Below are 22,399 nucleotides of genomic sequence, written 5' to 3'. Positions count from 1 at the left end.
AAATCTTTTGTATTTACCTATGTAGTTACCACTGATAGTGGTCTTCATTGTTTTGTATAGATCCATAGTTTGACCTGGTATTATTTTTTGTCCATTATTTTTTCAAGTAATTTTTTCTGTTCGTCCTCTACACTGCCTTGATTCTGATTACTTATATGATAGGCTGTTTGAAGTTGTCCCAGAACTCACTGATGTTCATTTTATTTTGGAGGATTTTCTTTTCTTTTCTCTTTCTTTTCTTTTCTTTTTTCTTTTCTTTTCTTTTCTTTTCTTTTCTTTCTTTCTTTTCTTTTTTCTTTTTTCTTTTCTCTCTTCTTTTTCTTTTTCTTTTTTTTCTTTTTCTTTTTCTTTCTCTTTTCTCTTTTCTTCTCTTTTCTCTTTTCTCTTTTCTTTCTTTCCTCTATACCCAACACAGGGCTTAAACTCACACCTTGAGACCAAGAGTTATATACTCTTCCGACTAAGCCAGTTGGGAATTTCTCTGTATTTCACTTTAGATTATTTTTATTCCTGTCAAATCAAGTTTACTAATCTTTCCTTCTGTAACATTTATTATGTTTGGAATCCTATCCAGTATATTTTTTAACTCATTGTGATTTTCCTTTTTAGAAGTTTGAGTCTTTTATATTTTTCATGTTTCCATTTAACTTTTTCAACATGTGACAGTTACAACTTTCTGTCTTTTCTGCTCTTTCTAATATCTCTGTCAGTCCTAGGTCAGTTTTGTTTGATTATTCTCCTTGTTAAGGGTTTTGTTTCCCTCTTTGCATACCTGTTAATGTTTAATAGGATGCCTGACATCATGAATTTTATCTTATTGGGTGGTAGATATTTTAAATCCTCTTGAGCTCCTGAGATACAGTTAAATTTCTTGTAAACAATTTGATCTTTTTAGGTATCGCTTTTATGATTTGTTATGTGAATTCTGAGCAGATCTAGCTCAGGACTAATTATTTCCACTACAGTGGCAAGACTTTTCTGTGTACTCTATCCAAGCTCTTGAGAATTATGAATTTTTCCAGTCTGGATAATGGGAATGGGCACTTCTCCGAGTCATGCTTAAGCAGCGGGCACTGTTTTTTTCTAAACTTTGCAGATGGCTGTCCTGCCATCCTCAGGTAATTTCTTTAGACACATGCACTGATCACTACCCTGCTGACCCTGCTGACTTCTTAAGAGGAGCTCTACAGACTTCCCCCATTCTTTCTCTGTGCAGCTCCCTCCTCTTTGGTGTTCTGTCTCCAGAGAGTCTCTGCTCTGTCTCATCTAGGGAGTCCTCTCAGCTCTACCTTTGTATCCTTCTTCCAATACCATGGCCTATAAATTCTCTCAAGACAGAATGCAGGGCCAATAGTCGAGCTCACATTGTTTCCTCCTTTCAGGGATTTTTGTCCTTTATTACCTTATATTCAGTGTCTTGCAAACTATTATTTCATATATTTTGTCCAGCTTTTTAAGGTATTTCAGTCTTCAGGGTAATCTCGGCCAAAAAATGAGAGTCCTCTTTCTTTATTAATTTTATATTCATTTATTTTATTGTATTCCATCATTTTCATGGTAGTTTTTTAGTTGACACTCTTCAGTTTTCCAGGTTATATGATCATGTATTGGGAAATAATAATTTTACCTTCCATTGTTTGTTTGTTTGTTTGTTTATTTATTTATTTAAGATTTTTTTAAATTATTTATAAGAGACACACAGAGAGAGAGGGTCAGAGACACAGGCAGAAGGAGAAGCAGGTCCCATGTAGAGAGCCTGACATGGGACTCGATCTGGTATCTCCAGAATCAGGTCCTGGGCTGAAGGCAGCGCTAAACTGCAGAGCCACCAGGGCTGCCTGTTTTTATCTTTAATTTCTTTCTTTGTGATTGCTTCTGCTAATTAGTGTCTAATAAATGATATCAATGGTAATGGGACTCATTATATAATTTATTTAATGAGTTCCATTACCATTGATATTATTTAAGAATGGGTGTTGAATTATGTCCTATATTTTAAATTATGGAGTTAATTTTATTGTGTTTCTGATTATATCTATTAATGTGATTAATTAATAGGTTTCTGTTACTATTTTGATCTTTGATCTGTTTTAAAATATATAAACCTGTTTTTTTCTCTTTCTCCTTATTGTTTTCCCTTTAGGATTTTTTTATTTTTTAAGATTTTATTTATTTATTCATGGGAGACACACAGAGAGAGGCAAAGACCTATGAAGAGGAAAAAGCAGGTTCCTCATGGGGGAGCCTGGTGCGGGACTTGAACCTGGGCCCTGGGATCACACCCTGGACGGAAGGCAGGCACTCAACTGCTGAGCAACCCAGGCGTCCCTCTTTAGGATCTTTTCTTACTCTTTTATATATTGAAACTTTGTGATGATTTGCTAAAATTAATGAGTTTTAAAAAGCATTAATTAGGGCAGCCAAGGTGGCTCAGAGGTATAGCGCTGCCTTCAGCCCAGAGTGTGATCCTGGAGACCCCAGATTGAGTCCCATGTCGGGCTCCCTGCATGGAGCCTGCTTCTCCCTCTGCCTGTCTCCCTCTGCCTGTGTCTCTGGCTCTCTCTCTCCTCTCTGAGTAATAAAATCTTTTTTAAAAAATAAAAAGCATTAATTAATTATGATAGGCATTGAAAAATGTAGTCTTGTCCTAAGGTTCTGGCCTTTTTTTTTTTTTTTAAGATTTTATTTATCTATTCATGAAAGATACAGAGAGAGGAAGAGACATAGGCAGAGGGAGAAGCAGCCTCCCTGTGGGGACCCTGATGCGGGACTCCATCCCAGGACCCTGGGATCATGACCTGAGCCAAAGGCAGACCCTCAACCACTGAGCCACCCAAGAGCCCCAGGTTCTGGCCTTTTTGTAAAGAAGAGGGTTGTATTGTTTTTTGTTTTGTTTTGTTTTGGGGGTATTTTTTATAAATTTTTCCTTTGGATGTATTCTTTTTAAATTTCCTGTTACCCAGGAATTAGAACTCCTGCAGTGATCCAATTTCCTTCTCTCTCATTTTCCATTTGTTTGTCCCTTTTGAACACCGACTAGTGTTATGGTTTCTTTATTTTAAAATTTTATTATATTTCTCTTGCTTTGTAAATGTTTTCTGATATATAAGCTCCTCTGCTTAATGTTTTGATCGCTTTTTTTTTTTTAATTATTTATTTATTTATGATAGTCACACAGAGAGAGAGAGAGAGAGAGAGGCAGAGACACAGGCAGAGGGAGAAGCAGGCTCCATGCACTGGGAGCCCGACGTGGGATTCGATCCTGCGTCTCCAGGATCGCGCCCTGGGCCAAAGGCAGGTGCCAAACCGCTGCGCCACCCAGGGATCCCTTAGATCGCTTTTTTATTCTCCAATGTTTGAAATTTTCTGTGTCTCATTACATTCTTTATGGTTTCTTTATGCATTTAAATAGGGGCTCTTTTTTTGTTTTGGTGTTGCCTATTTGGTGACATGCATACATACCTGGTACCTCCCATTCATTATCTTTTCCAGCAATTTGTAGTGAAAACCAGTTTTCCAGCTTCCAAATTCTTAACATTTTAAACCTTTTATCTCCTTTCACATTACTTTGCTGTTTGTATTTTTTATTACAATTTTATTTTATTTTATGTATTTATTTTAAAGGTTTTATTTATTTATTTATTTATTCATGAGAGACTCAGAGAGAGAGGCAGAGACATAGGCAGAGGGAGATGCAGAACTCTATCCCAGGATCCCAAGATCGTACCCTGAGCTGAAGGCGGATATTCAACCAACCACTAGCAATGTCTATCAGTTCTAACTTTACAACCTTGAAGTATCATTTGTTTCCAGGTTATGCTAAGGTCTGAAAGAAAACTGGAGGGAAACAAAGACCGATAACATCCTGAAAAGGAATCCCCATGTATGAAAACAATATTAATTGTCAATTTATATAGTATTTTCTTTTATAATATCACTCTAAATAGCTGGGTTTCCTCAGTGACTTAAAAAAAGGAGGACAAAATGGTGGCCAGTCCGTTATGGCAGTCAGTTCTAAACAGTTTAGATTTTGCACCTGTGATAGCATTTTTTTTCCTGTTTGCCAGTAAAGACACTGGGGAGAACAAAATCCTGATTTTATCCTGTTTGTTTAATGCTTATCATTTTGCTTACTATCTTTAGTGAGTACTATCTTTTACTAGTCTGTTTCCAGCTGTCTAAACATTTTCTCACATTCCTGTCAGAAATGTTACTGGAGCTCAGGTTCAAGAATTGTAGTGTCCATTCCCTCATTGTTTATAACTTCTTCAGTACACTCATTTAAGATTTGAATATTGTATTTTAATCCAAATCCTATGAGGAATACTTCTCATTAAACAGTGGGATCATCTCTTCATACTCCAAATTCCATTATTACTTAATCTTATGATAAAGTAAATTTGGAAAGTAGACATTTTAACTGGAGATTAAATTTCTTTTAATTTAAAGCGTTTGAAAATTGAAACCTTGAAAACCCTTTAAAATTCTTGAAATTTAAAATCCTTTGAGAAAACATTTTTGTAAACTCAATTGTGTGAGCTATTTTTTATTTTCTGAATATTTGCATACTCATTTGAATATTTCATTTCATTCATTTGAAATCTCCTATGAAATGTATGGTTTTTTTATTTTTAGGGGAAGAGGTTCAGAGAGAGAGAAGGAGAGAGAGAATTTTAAGCAGGCCCATTCCCAGCGCAGAGCCCAAGACGGGGCTTGATCTCACAGCCCTGAGATCATGACCTGAGCTGAAATCAAGAGTCTGACACTTGACTAAGTCGCCCACATGCCCCTATTTAAATGCATAATATAAAATAAATTCCTCTATTGCTGTAATTTCATGTGTGAAATAAGAGATCTCATGTATAACCAGTGTCTAGTGGACTATTTTGACAGCTTCCTTGTGCAAAATTTAGTAAAAAATCTGACCAGGCCTGCCATAACTCACCACTACTATCTTAATTGTGGTCATATTAAGTACTTATTGATCTGAAAAGCGATCCTTGGAATTTCTCAGAAGTTTTATTGTTAATACTTTTTGTCTTATCAGAATTTAATGGAATTCCTTTTATAATGTAAACAATGAACCCATTTTAAGTAACTAAACTTTACTTAACTACCCAAACTTTAATATTCTCCTTCTGGATGTTTTGTATTTATTATTATCTGTTAAAGGAAGAAATTTTCTTATAAGCTTTACTTTTTAAAAGAGACATTGATTAATTTTTTAAATTATAGTTCCCAGTAAGTTGTAAATTTTTAGATGTGGATGAAGGTCTTGGAAATATTCAGATGTGGATGAAGGTCTTTTTCAGAGAACCTTCTATAATATTTCACTTTTGAGAGATTATTCAAATTAATCACAATAATACTATGGATGTTTTTGGTTATTCTATAATATTTTTATTATATTCAGTATATGTATATATATATATAGTATTTGGAAAAAGTGGACACAGTAAAAGTTGCTTTTTCTAGTTTTAAGCTGCAAAATATTTGTTCATTTAAGTGATAGACCTACTTGCTTATGAAAGTTATTTGTGAACTCTGTTCTATGACTGGTATCTTTGAATTGAGAAGTCATTATATTTGATAGAATTAGAAATAACATAAAAAGATTTAGCTTAATCCTCATTGAAAACCTATAGTTTCGTTTAAGTTTTGCAAAAATATGTAGTTATTCTGTAGTGAATAGGTTTTAATGCCATTTGCCAAGCCTAATGAACGGCTAATAATGAATTACAGAACTCCAAGAGAATGGTATTATTTGTTATTAATTCATAGAACATATTTGTTTGGTCAGAAGAGTTGTTTGTTGAGCAAATGGAATCCATCCATGATTCAGGCTCAGATGTCTCTTTCTTGATTGTGAACTCATTTTAGAATATGATGTACCTGAGCACCTGGGTGGTTCAATCAGTTAACCATCTGCTTTCAGCTCAGATCCTGATCCCAAGGTTTTAGGATTGGAGCCCCACATCAGGCTCCCTTTTCAGTGGGGGAGTTTGCCCCTTCCTCTCCCTCCATTCCTCCCCTAGCTGTGCTCTCCTATTCACTCTCTCTCTCTCTCAAATAAATAAAATCTTTAAAAAAAAATGTACATAATTCTGGACAGAAGTTTGTTGAGAAAGAATAAGAAGGTTTTTTTTTTATTTTAAAGATTTTATTTATTTATTCATGAGAATACACAGAGAGGCAGAGACACAGGCAGAGGGAGAAGCAGGCTCCATGCTGGGAGCCTGACATGGGACTAGATTTACGGTCTCCAGGATCACGCCCTGGGCTGAAGGTGGCGCTAAACCACTGAGCCACCTGGGCTGCCCAAGTTAAGAAGGTTTTGAAAGACACCTCTTAGTTTTGATGTAACCTGATTAAAACTCCCTAGTTCCACCAAGAATTATCTCTTTCTGCTATTCAAGTAGCTTAAGCCAATGTTAGTTAAATGTTAATACTTATTTCACTAAAATAGCAGGTCTCATGCTTTTAGGTCTCACACTTTATACTGTTACAAATTATTGAGTATCCCCAAAGAGTTTTGTTTATGTAGTTTATTCATTTATGCATTAGAAATTATAACTAGGAAATTTAAAATGATTCATTTAAAAGAAGAATAAGCCTTCACATATTAAATAGTATATTTTTTTATGAAGAAAGAACTGTAGTTTCCAAAACAAAAAATAGGGAAAACAGTGGTATTATTTTATATTTTTGGAAATATCATTGATATTAGCTTACTAAAAGACAACTGGATTCTCTTACCCACCTTTTTTTTTTTTTTTTTTAAAGATTTTATTTATTTATTCATGATAGAGAGAGAGAGAGGCAGAGACACAGGCAGAGGGAGAAGCAGGCTTCATGCCAGGAGCCCGACATGGGACTCGATCCTAGGACTTCAGGATCGGGCCCTGGGCCAAAGGCAGGCGCCAAACCACTGAGCCACCCAGGGATCCCCTCATACCCACCTTTACATCAAGCTCTTGCAATAAGTTGTTTTGATTAAAGTATAGTAAGAAAATCAGGTCTCACAAATATATATTTGGCGAAAAGAGGAATATTTTAATAACTTTTTCAGGGATCCCTGGGTGGCACAGCGGTTTGGCGCCTGCCTTTGGCCCAGGGTGCGATCCTGGAGACCCGGGATCGAATCCCACATCGGGCTCCCGGTGCATGGAGCCTGCTTCTCCCTCTGCCTGTGTCTCTGCCTCTCTCTCTCTCTCTCTCTGTGACTATCATAAATAAATAAAAAATTTAAAAAAAATAACTTTTTCAGATAATTATGGAAATTCTTATTTGAATATCATTGTATCAAAACTCAAGTGGTAATTTCTTAAAAATTAGTTGTAATATGAAATCTGTAAGCGTATCAATGAACTTTTCATACTGTTACATTTTTTTTTCGTACTGTTACATTAAAGTCTGTCGGTATACTTAACACTTTGAATGGGTTTTTAATCTATGCATGATTTTATAACATACATTGGTCATTTTGCAAATATGGAATCAATGAGTTATGCAGATCTTCAAATATTGATACATATTAATATATAATATTTTAAATATTATACTAGTTAATGTTATTGTCACATTCATCAGAAATACAAAAGCTAGGAGTCTCATGATTGTGCTTGAACGCTCATTTATCATTGGTAACACATAGTCTCTCAGATCCTTATCTTAAAATGATAGGCTTACTTTGTTTTGAGAAAATGTCTGCTAAATACATAAGTCTGTATATTTGTCTATCATTTATTCTTTCTAGTAAAAATGGTGTTCTTGAAAAAAAAAGGCAGCTAGTTTAACTCATAACTTAAATAATTACACAAGCAGCTTTTCTCTGAACTGTAATGCTTCTAATATGCAGCAAGAGTGCTTTATATGTATTATTTGAAACAATATTTAAAAAGTTATATACTCAAGGGTCAAGTTATAATGAAATTAAACTATGTATTGCTTCTTTAAAGACATTTTAAACTGAAACTGATTTTCTTTTTTTAATTGCAAACATGCAACTGTGTGAAGAATACAATGACTACAAGTATAATTTGGCGCTTGCTGCATTCATTTCTGTTAAGGTGCCAGCAGTGCTAACTGCCATGACTTTAGCACTGTCAATGTAAATGTCAACAAGGTGAAAGAAACCATTAATTCTTAGTATTATTATAAAAATAATTTTTACCACTGGGACTTCTGTGGCTTTTATGCACCACTCTTTGAGGCTTGCTATTCTAAAATTTAAAATACTTATCACGGCCACAAGCACTTGGATAGATAATTGTTGAGGAGAATGTGTTATGTGTTTATGAGAAACGTACACATAAAGAAAATGACAAGTCAACTTTTCTGTACCAGATTAGTAGAATAGCTAATAAGTTCAAGGGAAATATATAAGAAAATGTTGTTGTTATTATAATAAATATGTATAAAATGGTTTTGGAACACAGGAAAGGAACTTCTTGATTGTTGAGTGTAGAAGGTGCTAGAGATACTAGGAAGTTACAGAGAAGTATTCAAAGAATAAATGATACTCAAGTACTCAATAAATATTTGTTGAATAGCTATTTCAAAATAAAATGTAAAGAAACATGTTTTCACTTACTTGCTAATTAGTGTATTTTAAGCTTTTTATGCCATTTTAAAAAATTCTGGTGAAATCTACTTATGAAAAAAGAGTCTGGTAGAATTTCTATTTTGGTAGAGAAGCTTTGAACATGATTACTGTCTCTCTCCAAATGTAAGAAATTATCCAGATCTCCCTTTCTGATGTCTCATTAGACTCAGTCAAGGAGGCAATGAGACAATGAAAGGAGGGGCAAGGGCAGGTTTTGGAAGAAACAGAAGGAGAAAGAAAATGTTATAGATATGATGACAGTAGCTAAAGTTGGATCCGATGGGGTAATGTTTACTTCACTGGATTATATGCCAGGGGCTATTCTCAGCACTTTGCATGTGTTAATTTATGTAGACTTCCCAAGCACACTAGCAGGTGGTTAATGGTCTATCTTTTATAGACAAGGAAACTGAGGTACTGAAGGATTAAATAAATTGCTCAAGGTTACAAGTTATTGAGCAGAATAACAGAAGATAATCTGGTACAGAGAGCTGCTGTATTGGTGAGCTCATTTCTATTTTTGTTCCATCTCTTGAACAATACTACTAATCAAGATATCTTATTTTCTTCAGATTTTTGAAAATGGACTTCACTTTTTACAGCATACACACACACACACACACACACACACACACACACACAGACACTAGGAAGAGCAGTTTTAGATACACAGCAAAAGTGAGCAGAAACTAAGAGTTCCTATATACTCCCGGTTCCCAAAACACACGGCCTCCCACACTATCAATATCCCAGCCACAGTGGTACATTTGTTAACAATTGATGAACCTCCCTTGGTTGACATATCATTATTACTCAAAGTCCATAATGTACATTAACATTCACTCTTGGGGGCAGCCCCGGTGGCTCAGCGGTTTAGCACCGCCTTCAGCCTAGGGCATGATCTTGGAGACCTAGGATCGAGTCCCATGTCGGGCTCCCTACATGGAGCCTGTTTCTCCCTCTGCCTGTGTCTCTGCCTCTCTCTCTCTCTCTGTGTCTCTCATGAATGAATAAATAAATAAAATTTATAAAAAAAAAAAAAAACATTCACTCTTGGTGTTATACATTCTGTAGGTTTTGACAAACGTAGAACGGCATGTATCGACCATTATATAGTATTATACAATTATACCATATTGTGCATATAGTATTTATTATATAGGTTCCATGCCCTGAAAATCCTCTGTATTTTGCCTGTTCATGTCTCTGCAATGCCCTCAGTTTCAGATAACCATTAATCTTTTTGCTGTTTCCATAGTTTCTCATTTCTCAGAATGTCATGTAGTTGGAACTACACCACGTGAAACCCTTTTGGATTGAAGTCTTTCATTTAGTAATATGCATATAAGGTTCTTCCATGCCTTTTCATGGCTTGATAGTTTGTTTCTTTTTAGCACTAAATAATATTCCATTATCTTAAATGTGCCACAGTTTATCCATTCACCTACTGAAGAACATCTTGGTTGCTTCCAAGTTTTGGCAATTATGAATAAAGCTGTTATAAACATCCATGTACAAGTTTTGTGTGAACATATGTTTTTAACTCCTTTGGGTAAATACCAAGGAACAGAATTGCTGGATTGTATACTAAGAATATGCTTAGTTTTGTAAGAAACTATCATACTATCTTCCAGCATGGTTGTCTGTTTTGCATTCCTACAGTAATGAATGAGAATTCCTGTTATTCACCATCTTTGTTAGCATTTGGCATTGCCAATATTTTGGATTTTGGCCATTCTAATAGACAATGTGACAATATCTCGTTTTAATTTGCAATTCTGTAATGACATAAGATGTTGAACGTCTTATCATATGTTTATTTTTTTTCTGTGTATCTTCTTTAGTGAGGTATCTGTTAAGATCTTTTGCCTGTTTTCTTCAGTGTTATGTTGGCTCTTCTGGATCTTTTTTCCCTCCATCTAAACTATAAAATTAGTTTATCATTATCCACAAAGTAAGTTGCTGAGATGTTGATTGGGATTGCACTGAACTATATAGATCATATTTGGAAGAACTGATACTTGACAATATTTAATCTTCCTGTTCATGAATATAGAATATTTCTCTCTCTATTTACTTCTTCTTTGAGTACTTTTATTAAAGTTTTATAGTTTTCCTCGGGTAGATTTTATAGAAATTTTGTTAAATTTAAACTAAGTATTTAAGGTTAAATACTTGGGGAAGGTTCTAATGTAAATAGTAATATATTTTTAATTTTAAACAACAGTTCTTGTTGGTATGTAGGAAAGCAGTTGAGTTTTATATATGAACCTTGTATCCTCGAACCTTGCTATAATTGTTTATTACTTTCAAGAGTCTTTTTTGTTGATCCCTTCAGATTTTCTACATAGACAATCATGTCATTTGTGAACAGACAGTTATATTTTTTTCTTTGCAATCCATATACCTTTTATTTCCTTTTGGGGGGGTTGTCTAATTGCAATTTTGAAGAGTTGTGGTGATAGGGGACATCGTTGCTTTGTTATTACCTTAGTGAGAAAACTTGTAGCTTCTTAATCATTAAGTATGGCATTAGGTGTAGGATTTTAGTAAATGTTCTCTATCAAGTTAAGGAACTTCCACTCTATTCTTAGTTTTCTGAGAGTTTTTATCATGAATGGGTGTTGGATTTTCTCAGATACTTTCTCTGCATGCATTGATATGGTCCTGTGATTTTTTAAATCTGTCTTCTTGATGTGTTTAATGTACTTTCAGGTGTTGAACCAGCCTTGTGTACCTGCAGTAAATCCTACTTGGTTGTAGTTTATAATTCTTTTCATACATTGTTGGATTCAACTTGTAAATATTTTGTTGAGGGTTTATGCATCCTCTCAGGAGGGAAATTGGTCTGTGGTTTTCTTATGATTTTTTACCTACTTTTGCTGTTAGAGTAATGCTGGCTTCATAGAATGAATCAGGAAGCATTTCCTTGGCTTCTGTCTTCTGGAAGAGATTTTAGAGAATCATATAATTTCTTCATTAAATGTTTAGTAAATTTACCAGTGAACTTTCTATTTTGGAAGTTTATTAATTATTGATTCAATTTATTTAGTAGATATAGACCTGCTCAGATGGTGTGTTTGTACTTGTATCAGTTTTTAAAAATATTTCATTTATTCATAAGAGAGAGAGAGAGCGAGAGAGAGAGAAGCAGAGGGAGAAGCAGGCTCCATGCAGGGAGCCTGTTGTGGGACTTGATCTTGGGTCTCCAGATCAGGTCCTGGGCAGAAGGTGGTGATAAACCACTGAGCCACCCGGGCTGCCCCATTCTTGTATCAGTTTTATCAGATTGTGTCTTTCAAGAAATTGATCCATTTCATCTAGTCTGCCAGATTTGTAGGCATAGAGTTGTTTAGAGTATTCCTTTATTATCTTTTAATGTCCTTGGGATCTGTAGTGATGTCCCCTCTTTCATTTCTGATATTAGGCTTGTTGATTTTACTGATCTTTTCAAAGAATTAGCTATGGTTTTTAAGAAAATTTTCTCTGTTGATTTTTCATTATCTATTTCATTGATTTCTGCTCTAATTTTTATTATTTCTTTTTATCTGCTTACTTGGTATTTAATTTGCTTTTCTTTTTCTAGTTTCCTGGGATAGAAGCTTAGATTATTGATTTTAGATCTTTCTTCTTTTCTAATATATGCATTCAATATTATAAATTTTCCTTTAAGCACTGCTTTTGCTGAATCCCAAAAGTGTTAATAAGGTGTATTTTAATTTCTATTTAGTTCAAAATATTTTTCACATTTCTTTTGAGATTTTATCTTTGACTCATGTATTATTTAGCAGTGTATTGTTTAATCTCCAAGTATATGGGGACTTTTTCAGCTATCTTTCTGTTACTAATTCAGGTCTGTTGTAGTCTAAGGGCATATGTTGTATGATTTCTAGTCTTTAAAATACATTAAAGTGTATGATATAGCCTATAATGTGGTATATCTTGATGAACAAGATACCTTTTTCATTGTATTGAAGACTTAGATTAATGAAGGAATTGTAAAATAATTCTATTTTCTGTCAATGATAGATACTTAGCACTTTATCTTCAACTCATTTCATGATTTGTTCTAAAGGGGGAAGTTGGGATCCCTGGGTGGCACAGCGGTTTGGCGCCTGCCTTTGGCCCAGGGCGTGATCCTGGAGACCCTGGATCGAATCCCACATCGGGCTCCTGGTGCATGGAGCCTGCTTCTCCCTCTGCCTATGTCTCTGTCTCTCTCTCTCTCTCTCTCTCTCTGTGTGACTATCATAAATAAATAAAAATTTTTGAAAAAAAAATAAAGGGGGAAGTTTTTCATTTATGATGATTCGTTTCTATGTATGCCAATCTGTATCTCAGAATGAGTGGCACCTGTGGGTAATCTTAGACTGTCTTTATAAAATGTATATGTACATTAAAGAAAGTATTCTACATTAGAAATCTGTACTTAAATATATATATATACAAAATATATATTTATATAATGGGTTAGGTAATATATCACATTAGGTGGAAATTTTTTTTTTTACAATGGAGGGATATTTAACATTTCACAAAAATTTATAAATAATAAATTTTCATTATACTTTTAAAATGTGATAATTTTTTTCTATCCCATTTAGTTTTGTCAGCCTGGCGGGTGGCAGCTGTCCAAAGAGAGAAAGCAGCCAACATTTTTTGTGGTGGTCCTGACAGATATTGACTCAGATCGACATTACTGCTCGTGCCTAACCTTCTATGAAGCAGAAATCAATCTTCAGGTATAGTAACTTTTCTAGCCAAAGTACAAAAGAACAACATTTAGGAATCTTTTTTTTAAATGCCATATTTGTTTTTGTTAGAACTGTGAGTTTAAGTTCTTTGGACTACTTTAAAAAGGCTGAGGTACTATACTGTTGGAGAAGACAGGAAGAAAGTAAACTTTGTTTTATTTTAATATTGATCGTAATCTGAATATTTCTAAGAAATATTTATGAATTGGTTTATTAGGAAGATTTGTGTACTCTCATGGAAAAATTAACTTTCTGTCAGTCCTTTTCCTGAGAAGTCTTTCACAGAATAGAGAGCATTTAATCAGAATGCTTATAAATCACCTATCACAGTGCTTGATAATATTTTTTAAGTACTCAACTAAATGTCAACTCTGGTGGGAATATCAACATGGCAGGACTGAAATTCATAGAACCATAGAAATGAAAAATACTAGGTTGCAAAAAGTATTTGTTGGGGTTCTTAGTTTCAGACAACTGAATCTACTTTCTTTAATTTATGCATAAAAGGATTTATGATAAGGTATTGGGCAGTTTATGTAATTTCATGGGTGAGGGGTGAGCAGGGAACTAATTTTGGTACTAGGAACTGCCTAACTTGGGTCTGTTTTAGGAGAAACCATACTTTTTCTGCCTTTGACCACTTGGCAGTTTGAGTTTGAGTACAGTTTGAGTACACTTTGAGTACTAGACAATATAACCTTTACATGTTGCCCCAAAAAATCTAACTTCTCATGTGCAACCTGTCTCACTATCTTACATTGGTGACTTTGGCTTTATATATCATATGGGTTGTTTCCTTGTGGAAGTCAGATTGCATGTAGGTCACACCCCCCTGGAAAGGAATCAGAAAAACTTTGTTGTTGTTGTTGTTATACATTTGTTTGTTTTGCTTTGAAAACTCTATAACAAGAAGGAAACTATAAAAGACTTTGGAGGAGGTTGAGTAAGCCAATCTGCATTATCTGCAGTACTTTCTGCTACATGCAGATGAAAAGTATCACTGCCAGAGTGAAAGATTGGCTTGCTTTCCAAAATGGCCTCACAAAGAAGCATTTGTTGTTTGGGCTACTTTAATTAAACTCCAATATCTGAATTTTCTGGATGCAGAAATCTCAATTTGCAGTACAAGAGGAGATAAATCACGTTTCTTGACACAGATTTACATTATCCAGATTCACCAGACTGATGTATTAAAACCAGCATGCTAGTTTATTAATTTACAGTGATAAATCAAAAGGCTACATAGAACAAAATATTCATCATCTGTATTACCAATACATTCTTTGTTGTCAGATCTTTGTGGGAAGCCATATTAAAACCTGAAGGGAAAAAAAAACCTGAAGCATTTTATTTGTGGGATTGAACTAAAAATATTTTATGTCAGATATTTAATGCCTAATAGACTAACATAGCCCATTGTTTCTTTTTTAAATTGGGGATTATATCCTTAATGGGGACAAAAACTTAGAAGTAGATGACAATAGCCATTTCTATCCTGGATAATGTTTGAGTGGAGTTGCCAAGAAATAACTAATCAAATTCTCATTTTTGATCAATTCAAGCAAAAGTGTTCTACAGCCAAGATCCTCTCTATCTCTATTAGATGACCTTTTATTTCTATGTTGATTTTGAGAATTTAAGATAGTTCTGAGAATGCAGTATTTTATTTCTCTATCCTTGACAGTACCTCTTCAGAACTCCCTAGAATTGCCTGATGAAACTAACTGATTATTCGGGTTCTTTGTATTTCTCCTTCATTACCAACCCCTCTTGCCCCAAAATAACTGACAAAAAAGTAATAACATTAAGACAATGTAGGGAGTTCCTACATTATTGATGGTGACCTAGGAAACTCTTGAACTAAGTTCCTCCTACAGACACCAGATCTACAGCTACCATGGAGTGATTCCCTCTGAAAGAAATCTAGAAACTAGCTGAGCAACTCACATTGTGCAAACAAGAAAATACCTACACTGAAACGAGTAGGAAAGGCAAACTCATACCATAAACTCTACCCCTTGCGCAGTGACGTTGGGAAGGAATTTACAACTTCTAGCTTTTCCCTGAGGTGTAAAGTGTTTATTTATTTATTTATTTTAGGTGTACAGTGTTTAGACCCAACATCTAGCCCCAGCTTTTAACACTAGCACATGAAGGATGGGCATCCAAAACTCCTAACTTTGAAAACCAGTGGGGTTATGCCCATGAGACACACCAGACTATAGCAAACAATGAGAGTTCTTAACAGGTTCACCACAATTCACTGTGGCTCTCCTCCCACAGCTCAGAATGGAAGAAACAGAAATGCCCGTCTTCCAATCTTTCCTGAAAGAGTCCTATGTGCATGCTTTAAAAGCTCCTGCCTTAAGGTCAGGTGTCTAATTTAGCACATCTCTGGGGTGTTACTGGAGACCAGGAAGGCTAGCGGGTGCCATCTCTGTGTTGTCTCTCTGGCTCACTTCACCAGTTTTCCCTTGTGCACATGTCTGGCACTTTAGATTTGCAGTTGCTGCCCAAAGAATGTACCCTTTTTAAATTTTTATTTTTATTTTTATTTTATTTTATTTTATTTTTTATTTGTGATAGTCACAGAGAGAGAGAGAGAATGAGGCAGAGGGAGAAGCAGGCTCCATGCACCGGGAGCCCGACGTGGGATTCGATCCCGGGTCTCCAGGATCGTGCCCTGGGCCAAAGGCAGGCACCAAACCGCTGCGCCACCCAGGGATCCCGAATGTACCCTTTTTAATCCCCTGGCTCTCGTGGCCAGGAAGGCTTAAGCTGTCATCTCCCACAGGACTTTAGAAAAGAAAGAAAGTTCTTAACTGGGCATCCTCACCCAGGAGCAGACAGAAACAGCCATCTTCAAGTCTTTTTTTTTTTTTTTTAAGATGTGTATTTGTGTACATTAAAAGCTGCTTTCTGAGGATCTGGCTTTTAATCACTCTGAATCTAGTTGTTAAGATCCTTCTCTTTAGGACACTGACAAGTCTTGGCACACACTTAAATACCGGAAGCACTAAGAATAAGGCAGTCTGACAATCACAAACATTTGTAAGATAGCCAAGAACTATGGCAAGAATGAATGATAAGGTTCATCCTCCTCCAAGAGGCCTCTTCTTCAAGATTAGGAGAGGTGGTTGTTTTATTGAATGCATAAAAACTAACAAAGAGAATCAAGGAAAATGAAGAAACAGGAATATGTTACAAATGAAAGACTAAAATTAAACCTCAGAAAAAGGAGAAATGGAGTTAAGAGATTTACCTGATGAAAGGTTCAAAATAATGATTATAAAGATGCTCATTTAGCATAGGAGAAGAATGAATGAACAAGGTCAGAATTTTAACAAAGAAAACTTAAGAAAGTACCAAATAAAAATCATAGAGATGAAGCATAGAATACTGCACTGAAAAATACCAAAAGGGATTTAACAGCAGACTAGATGAAGGAGAAGAAAGGATTAGTGAACTTGAGGACAGGGCAGTGGAAATCACCCAATCAAAAGCACAAAAAGAAGAAAGAATGAAATAGAGTGAAGATAGCTTTAAGGACTTATATGACAACATCAAATAGACCAACGTTCATAATTTAGGTATTCCAGAAGAAGAAAAGAAAGAGAAGGGTCAGAAAATGTATTTGAAAAAGTAATGACTGAAACCTTTCCTAACATGGGGAAGGAAACAAGACATTGAGATCCACGAAGTCCATGGAGTTCCAATAAAGATGAACCCAAAGAGAACACCACCAAGACACATTATAATTGAAGTGGCAAGAGTTAAGAACAAGCAGAGAATCTTAAAAGTAGAAGAGAAAAACAACTTGTTCATACATCTCCCATGCCTATGAGCACATTTCTCAGCAGAAACTTGGTGGGCCAGTAGGGAGTAGTAAGATAGATTCAATTAAGAATACTCGACTTGGCAAAGTTGTCCTTCAGAATTGAAGGAGACATAAACAGTTTTCCAGATAAACAAAAGCTAAAATAGTTCATCACCACTAGATTGACCTTAAAAGGATAAAGAGAGTTCTTTAAACTGAAATGAAAGGATACTACTTAGTAACAGGAAAACATATTAAAGTATAAGTCTTACTTGTAAAAAATATCTAATGCTGTGAAGATATTGAGTTAATCAATTACAAAGCCTACTATGAAGGGATTTAAAGACAAAAGTAGTGGGGTGCCTGGGTGGCTCTGTTGAGTATCTAACTCTTGATTTTGGCTCAGGTCATGAACACAGGGTTGTGAGACCAAGCCCCACATTGGGCTCCATGCTCAGCTCCTTCTCTTTGTCTCCCTCTACTCCTCCTCTTTCTCTGTCAAGTAAGTAAGCAAATAAATAAATAAAATCTTAAAAAAAAAAGGACAGAAGTAAAAAAAAAAAAATAGGACAGAAGTAGTAAAAATATAACTACAAAAACTTAATGGGTATACAAGATTACAAGATAAAAAAGGTGTAAATTATGACAGCAGAAAAACATAAATTAGGTAAGGAAGGATTAAAAATGTAGAGCTTAGAATACTAAGTTGTTATTAACTTAAAATAGACTGTTATAAATATAAATTGTTTTATGCAAACTTCATGGTAACCATAAGGAAAAACCTATAGTTGATATAGAAAATACAAAGAGAATGGAATCCAAGCATGCCACTAAAGAAAAATATCAAGTCACAAAAGAAGAGAGCAAGAGAGGAAGTAACAACGGAATTACAAAATATCCAGAAAACAAGGAACAAAATGGCATTAGTAAGTACAAACTGATCAATAATTACTTTAAAAATGTAGATAGATTAAATTCTCTAATCTGAAGACTAACAGTGGCTGAAAGGATTAAAAAGAATAAGATCCAACTAAATGGTACCTACCAGAGACTCACTTTAGCTTTCTGGATAGGCAGACTGAAAGTGAAGGGATAGAAAAAATAGGCCCTGCAAATGGAAACTAACTAACTAACTAAGCTACTGTAGCTATACTTATATATACTGTAGCTATAAATCAGACAAAATAGACTTTATTATTTTTTATTTTTTATTTTTTTAAAATTTTTATTTATTTATGATAGTCACACGGAGAGAGAGAGAGAGAGAGAGAGAGAGGCAGAGACATAGGCAGAGGGAGAAGCAGGCTCCATGCACTGGGAGCCCGACGTGGGACTCGATCCCGGGTCTCCAGGATCGCACCCTGGGCCAAGGGCAGGCGCTAAACCATTGCGCCACCCAGGGATCCCGACTTTATTATTTTTTTAAAGATTTATTAGAGCGAGAAAGAGCCATTTGCAAATGGGGGAGGGGCAGAGAGAGAGAATCCCGAGCAGACTCACCACTGAATGTGGAACCCAATGTGGGCTCAGTCTCACAACCCTGAGATCATGATCTAAGCCAAAACCAAGAGTGGGATGCTTAACCGACTGAGCCACCTAGGCGCCCCCTATATGACTTTACCTAAAAACTATAATAATAGACAAAGAAGATCATTATATATAATAAAGTAGTCATCTCCTCAAGAGGATATTAATAATTGTAAATATTTATGTACCTAATGTCAGAGCACCTGAGTAAATAGAATATTTAATATTTAAATATTTAATTTAATATTTCTCCCTTTTTTGCTCTCCAGTATAGAATGCAGTTTAAAATCACATATGGCTTTTAATTATCATTTCTCTTTGTCTCTTTCTGTATCTGGAATAGTTGTTCACCTTTTCTCTGTTTTATGATATTGACACTTATGAATAATACAGGGCTCTTGTCCCCTTTTATTTTATTTTATTTTTTTTATTTTTTTAAGATTTATTTATTTATTTATGATAGACATAGAGAGAGAGAGGCAGAGACACAGGAGAAGGGAGAAGCAGGCTCCATGCCAGGAGCCTGATGCGGGACTCGATCCCGGGACTCCAGGATCGCGCCCTGGGCCAAAGGCAGGCGCCAAACCACTGAGCCACCCAGGGATCCCCCTCTTGTCCCCTTTTAATAGGATATTCATTATTATGTGTTTTTTTCTGATGTCTCTCATCTTTAGATTCAGGTTATACATCAAGAGTTGGAATGCTACCAACATTTGAAATACTAAGTGTATTTCTTATAATGGTATCCATCTATTATGTTAATTGTGGTAACTTGATCGGGTGATTGCCAGATATTTCCATTCTATAGTTGCTGTATTTTGGCTTGGAACTAATAAGCAATCTGTGGGAAGACACTTTAAAACAGTGCAAATATTTTATTACTCATTAATCATGCCTCCCTAGATTTACCAGTTAGTGATGATTCTTGCCTGTGCCAATTTTTATTATGATGGTTGCAAAATGATTATTTCCCACCTCCCTACCTTTACAAGTCAGTAGTTGACATTTTACTATAAGCAAGAAAGAGCTTTCCTGTGTCTTGTCTATCTGAGCTATATACTTATTTATTCCACTTTATTTTTTCTTCAGTACTATGTAATTAATGGTTTTCATGCATAAATAGTCCTAGGTTTGTGCCCTTTAGGTTGGTTCATGTATTCTTTTGTTAAGACCCTACCATTTTTAAAAGCATTTTTGAAACTTTTTGTCATAATAAGTGATCCAGGATCATCTTATTCCTTCCTTACCCTTGGCCTTGAAATCAACCATTTTTCCAAGCATCCTTGGCTTATTTGAGTGGAGAATAATATTAGAAACCAAGATGTAGGTTCTTGTGTATGTGGAATCAATGTTTAAAAACTTTTTTTTCTTTTAAGCTCAAATATTTGCCCATTTTCCATTTTAAGTGGACCAAAATTATGATTTACTTAGTTCTTATAATCAACTTACAGAAGGTTAGATTCTGCTTCTAAAAGTTTTTCCAAGATTTTGAAAATGAAAATAAGCTGTAAGAGTTCTGGCTCCTATAGAATTGCACTGAGGTAATTAGGTACTCACCAGAATTATATGATAGCTTTTCTGTGCTCATAACAGAAAGTTAATATTTTTTGGAATTGGTCCTCCAAAATGGCACAATGAGGTAGAATTTGAGAAAATAATATTAAAACTTAAGATGATATTCCTTTCTAGGTCATCATCAGTGTTTTTCCCATTTTTGGTGTGAAGTTAACTATGTTCTTTTTTTAAAAATGTGTTTTTCTTTTATTTCTGGATCATATCATCAGTTCAAAAATAGATCTTCTTAATTCTCATTTGGTGTGAATTACTTCATACCAAATATACTATGACACATTATTTGGAAGCCTGAAGAGGAGGAACTTAGGGACACAAACCATCCAAAGTATGATTGTGCAACTATAAAAATGTTGGCTCTTACCTTTCCAGGATACAGTAACACTGTCAGTAATCACAAGCAAAATCTTTGCATTAAACTTTTGAAAGCATGTTCCCAAAATTATTCAACTAGACAAAATGATTGTAAATTTCTTTGTATGTAATGAGTAAAACATGATTGATGTAAGGTTGCTTTTTATGGCCTATCTAAAAAATGATAGACCTGTCTAAATTTGTATTTAGTTGTATCTTTTTAAAGTCTTTTTAATGTGTTTATAAGTGTGTTTTTGAACCAATAATAATGATGCAATTCACAGTAAAGACTTTGGTATGTCAGCAAATAAATGGTCAAAGGATGGGAGGGGGAAATGATTCAAAGTAAATGAGGAATAAAGAAACAGGTACATAGAAGGAATAAGATATGTTTCTTCATCTCAAATGGCTTAAACTCTGGTGTGAGAGGGACGCCTGGGTGGCTCAGTGGTTGAGCGTCTGCCTTTGGCTCAGGGTGTGATCCTGAGATCTGGGATCGAGTCCCACATCCGGCTCCCTGCATTGGAGCCTGCTTCTCCCTCTGCCTGTGCCTCTGCCTCTCTATCTCTCTCTCTCTCTGTCTCTCATGAGTAAATAAATAAAATCTTAAAAAAAAAATCTAGTGTGAGAGGCAAAACCAAAATTTAAGTATAAAGATACTCATAAGTACCTATGCTAAGTACCAGTTCAGTGATTAAGTTAATAATTAAAGACAGGGCAGTGGGATTAAGTCTTAACAGAGTTTAAAGGACTCAGTGGCCATTTAAAAAAACAAGAGCTAAAGAAAGCTTAGAGTAAAAGAAATAGAAATAGAAAGGAAATAGCTTTTTACCGGGACTGCAAAAAGCTTATGGATAGAAAAAAAGATTACTGTGTTCATGATACATTGAAGGCTGATTAGTGTTCAGGCACTGTGCTAAAAGTTTTATAGCACTTTTATTTAATTCACAGGTAGTTTATTTTACTTTATTCTCTCAATAACAGCACTTGGTAAGTTTTAACATTCCCATTTTATGGATGAGGCTAAAAGACTAACCCAGGGACATTCAGGTACTGAGTCAAAAAGCTTGAATTTGTCTGTCTCCAAAGACCAAATATCAATATCAAATGCTAAAATATATATTACAAGGCTACAGAAATTATATCAATGTGTTACTGGTTCAAGAAAAATTATCAAAAGTAAGACTGTAATTGGTCTTACTTATTATCAATATCTGACAATGGAAACATTACACATCAATGGAATCTGTGCATCTTAACAAGTATATTTAAATAGTTATTGCACTTTGTGAGAAAAAATAAATTTAAATGCTCATAGTAAAATACAACAATTCCAAATGATTGAGCAATTTATCTGGAAAAAATGAAATAATAAAAATGAATTTCTAAACTGATCTCTTGTTGGGGAAACTTGGAACAGTGTAGGAAATCACAAAACATTTGGTAGATTTATCTGTAGAATAGCCTAGTCATTTTTTCTTTGTTTCTCTTTTTCCCTCCTTGATTATCAAATGCTAAATTGTGCTCATTATAGAAGATTTAGAATGTATTGGGAAAAAAGTAAAAGAATAGAAAAAAATGGATGTATTTTGTTTCAATAATAAGGGTTTTTTAAAAACTAAAACTCTAATGTCTACATACTAATTGACCATATGGATATAATATATTTAAGCCATCTCCTAAAGGACATTTAATTCCCTTCTTATCAATATTACGAATATTAGGATATTCAGTGATGAATATCTCTTTGGAATAATTTTGATTCCATCA

At 34.8% G+C, this 22,399-nt stretch overlaps 1 protein-coding gene across 2 annotated transcripts in view; it reads left to right on the top strand.

The window, feature by feature from the left end:
• Positions 1-22,399, top strand: part of SBF2 (SET binding factor 2) — a 454,973-nt gene that overhangs the window by 183,140 nt on the left and 249,434 nt on the right. For both annotated transcript variants that reach the window (XM_038569025.1, XM_038569026.1), the window contains exon 3: positions 13,210-13,347. In XM_038569025.1, coding sequence (XP_038424953.1) covers positions 13,210-13,347 — 138 coding nt within the window. The remainder of the gene's footprint in view (positions 1-13,209; positions 13,348-22,399) is intronic.

The sequence above is a fragment of the Canis lupus genome, chromosome 21 (genome assembly GCF_011100685.1).
Source record: "Canis lupus familiaris isolate Mischka breed German Shepherd chromosome 21, alternate assembly UU_Cfam_GSD_1.0, whole genome shotgun sequence".
Lineage (NCBI taxonomy): Eukaryota > Metazoa > Chordata > Mammalia > Carnivora > Canidae > Canis > Canis lupus.
This window is presented reverse-complemented; position numbering and strand designations above follow the sequence as displayed.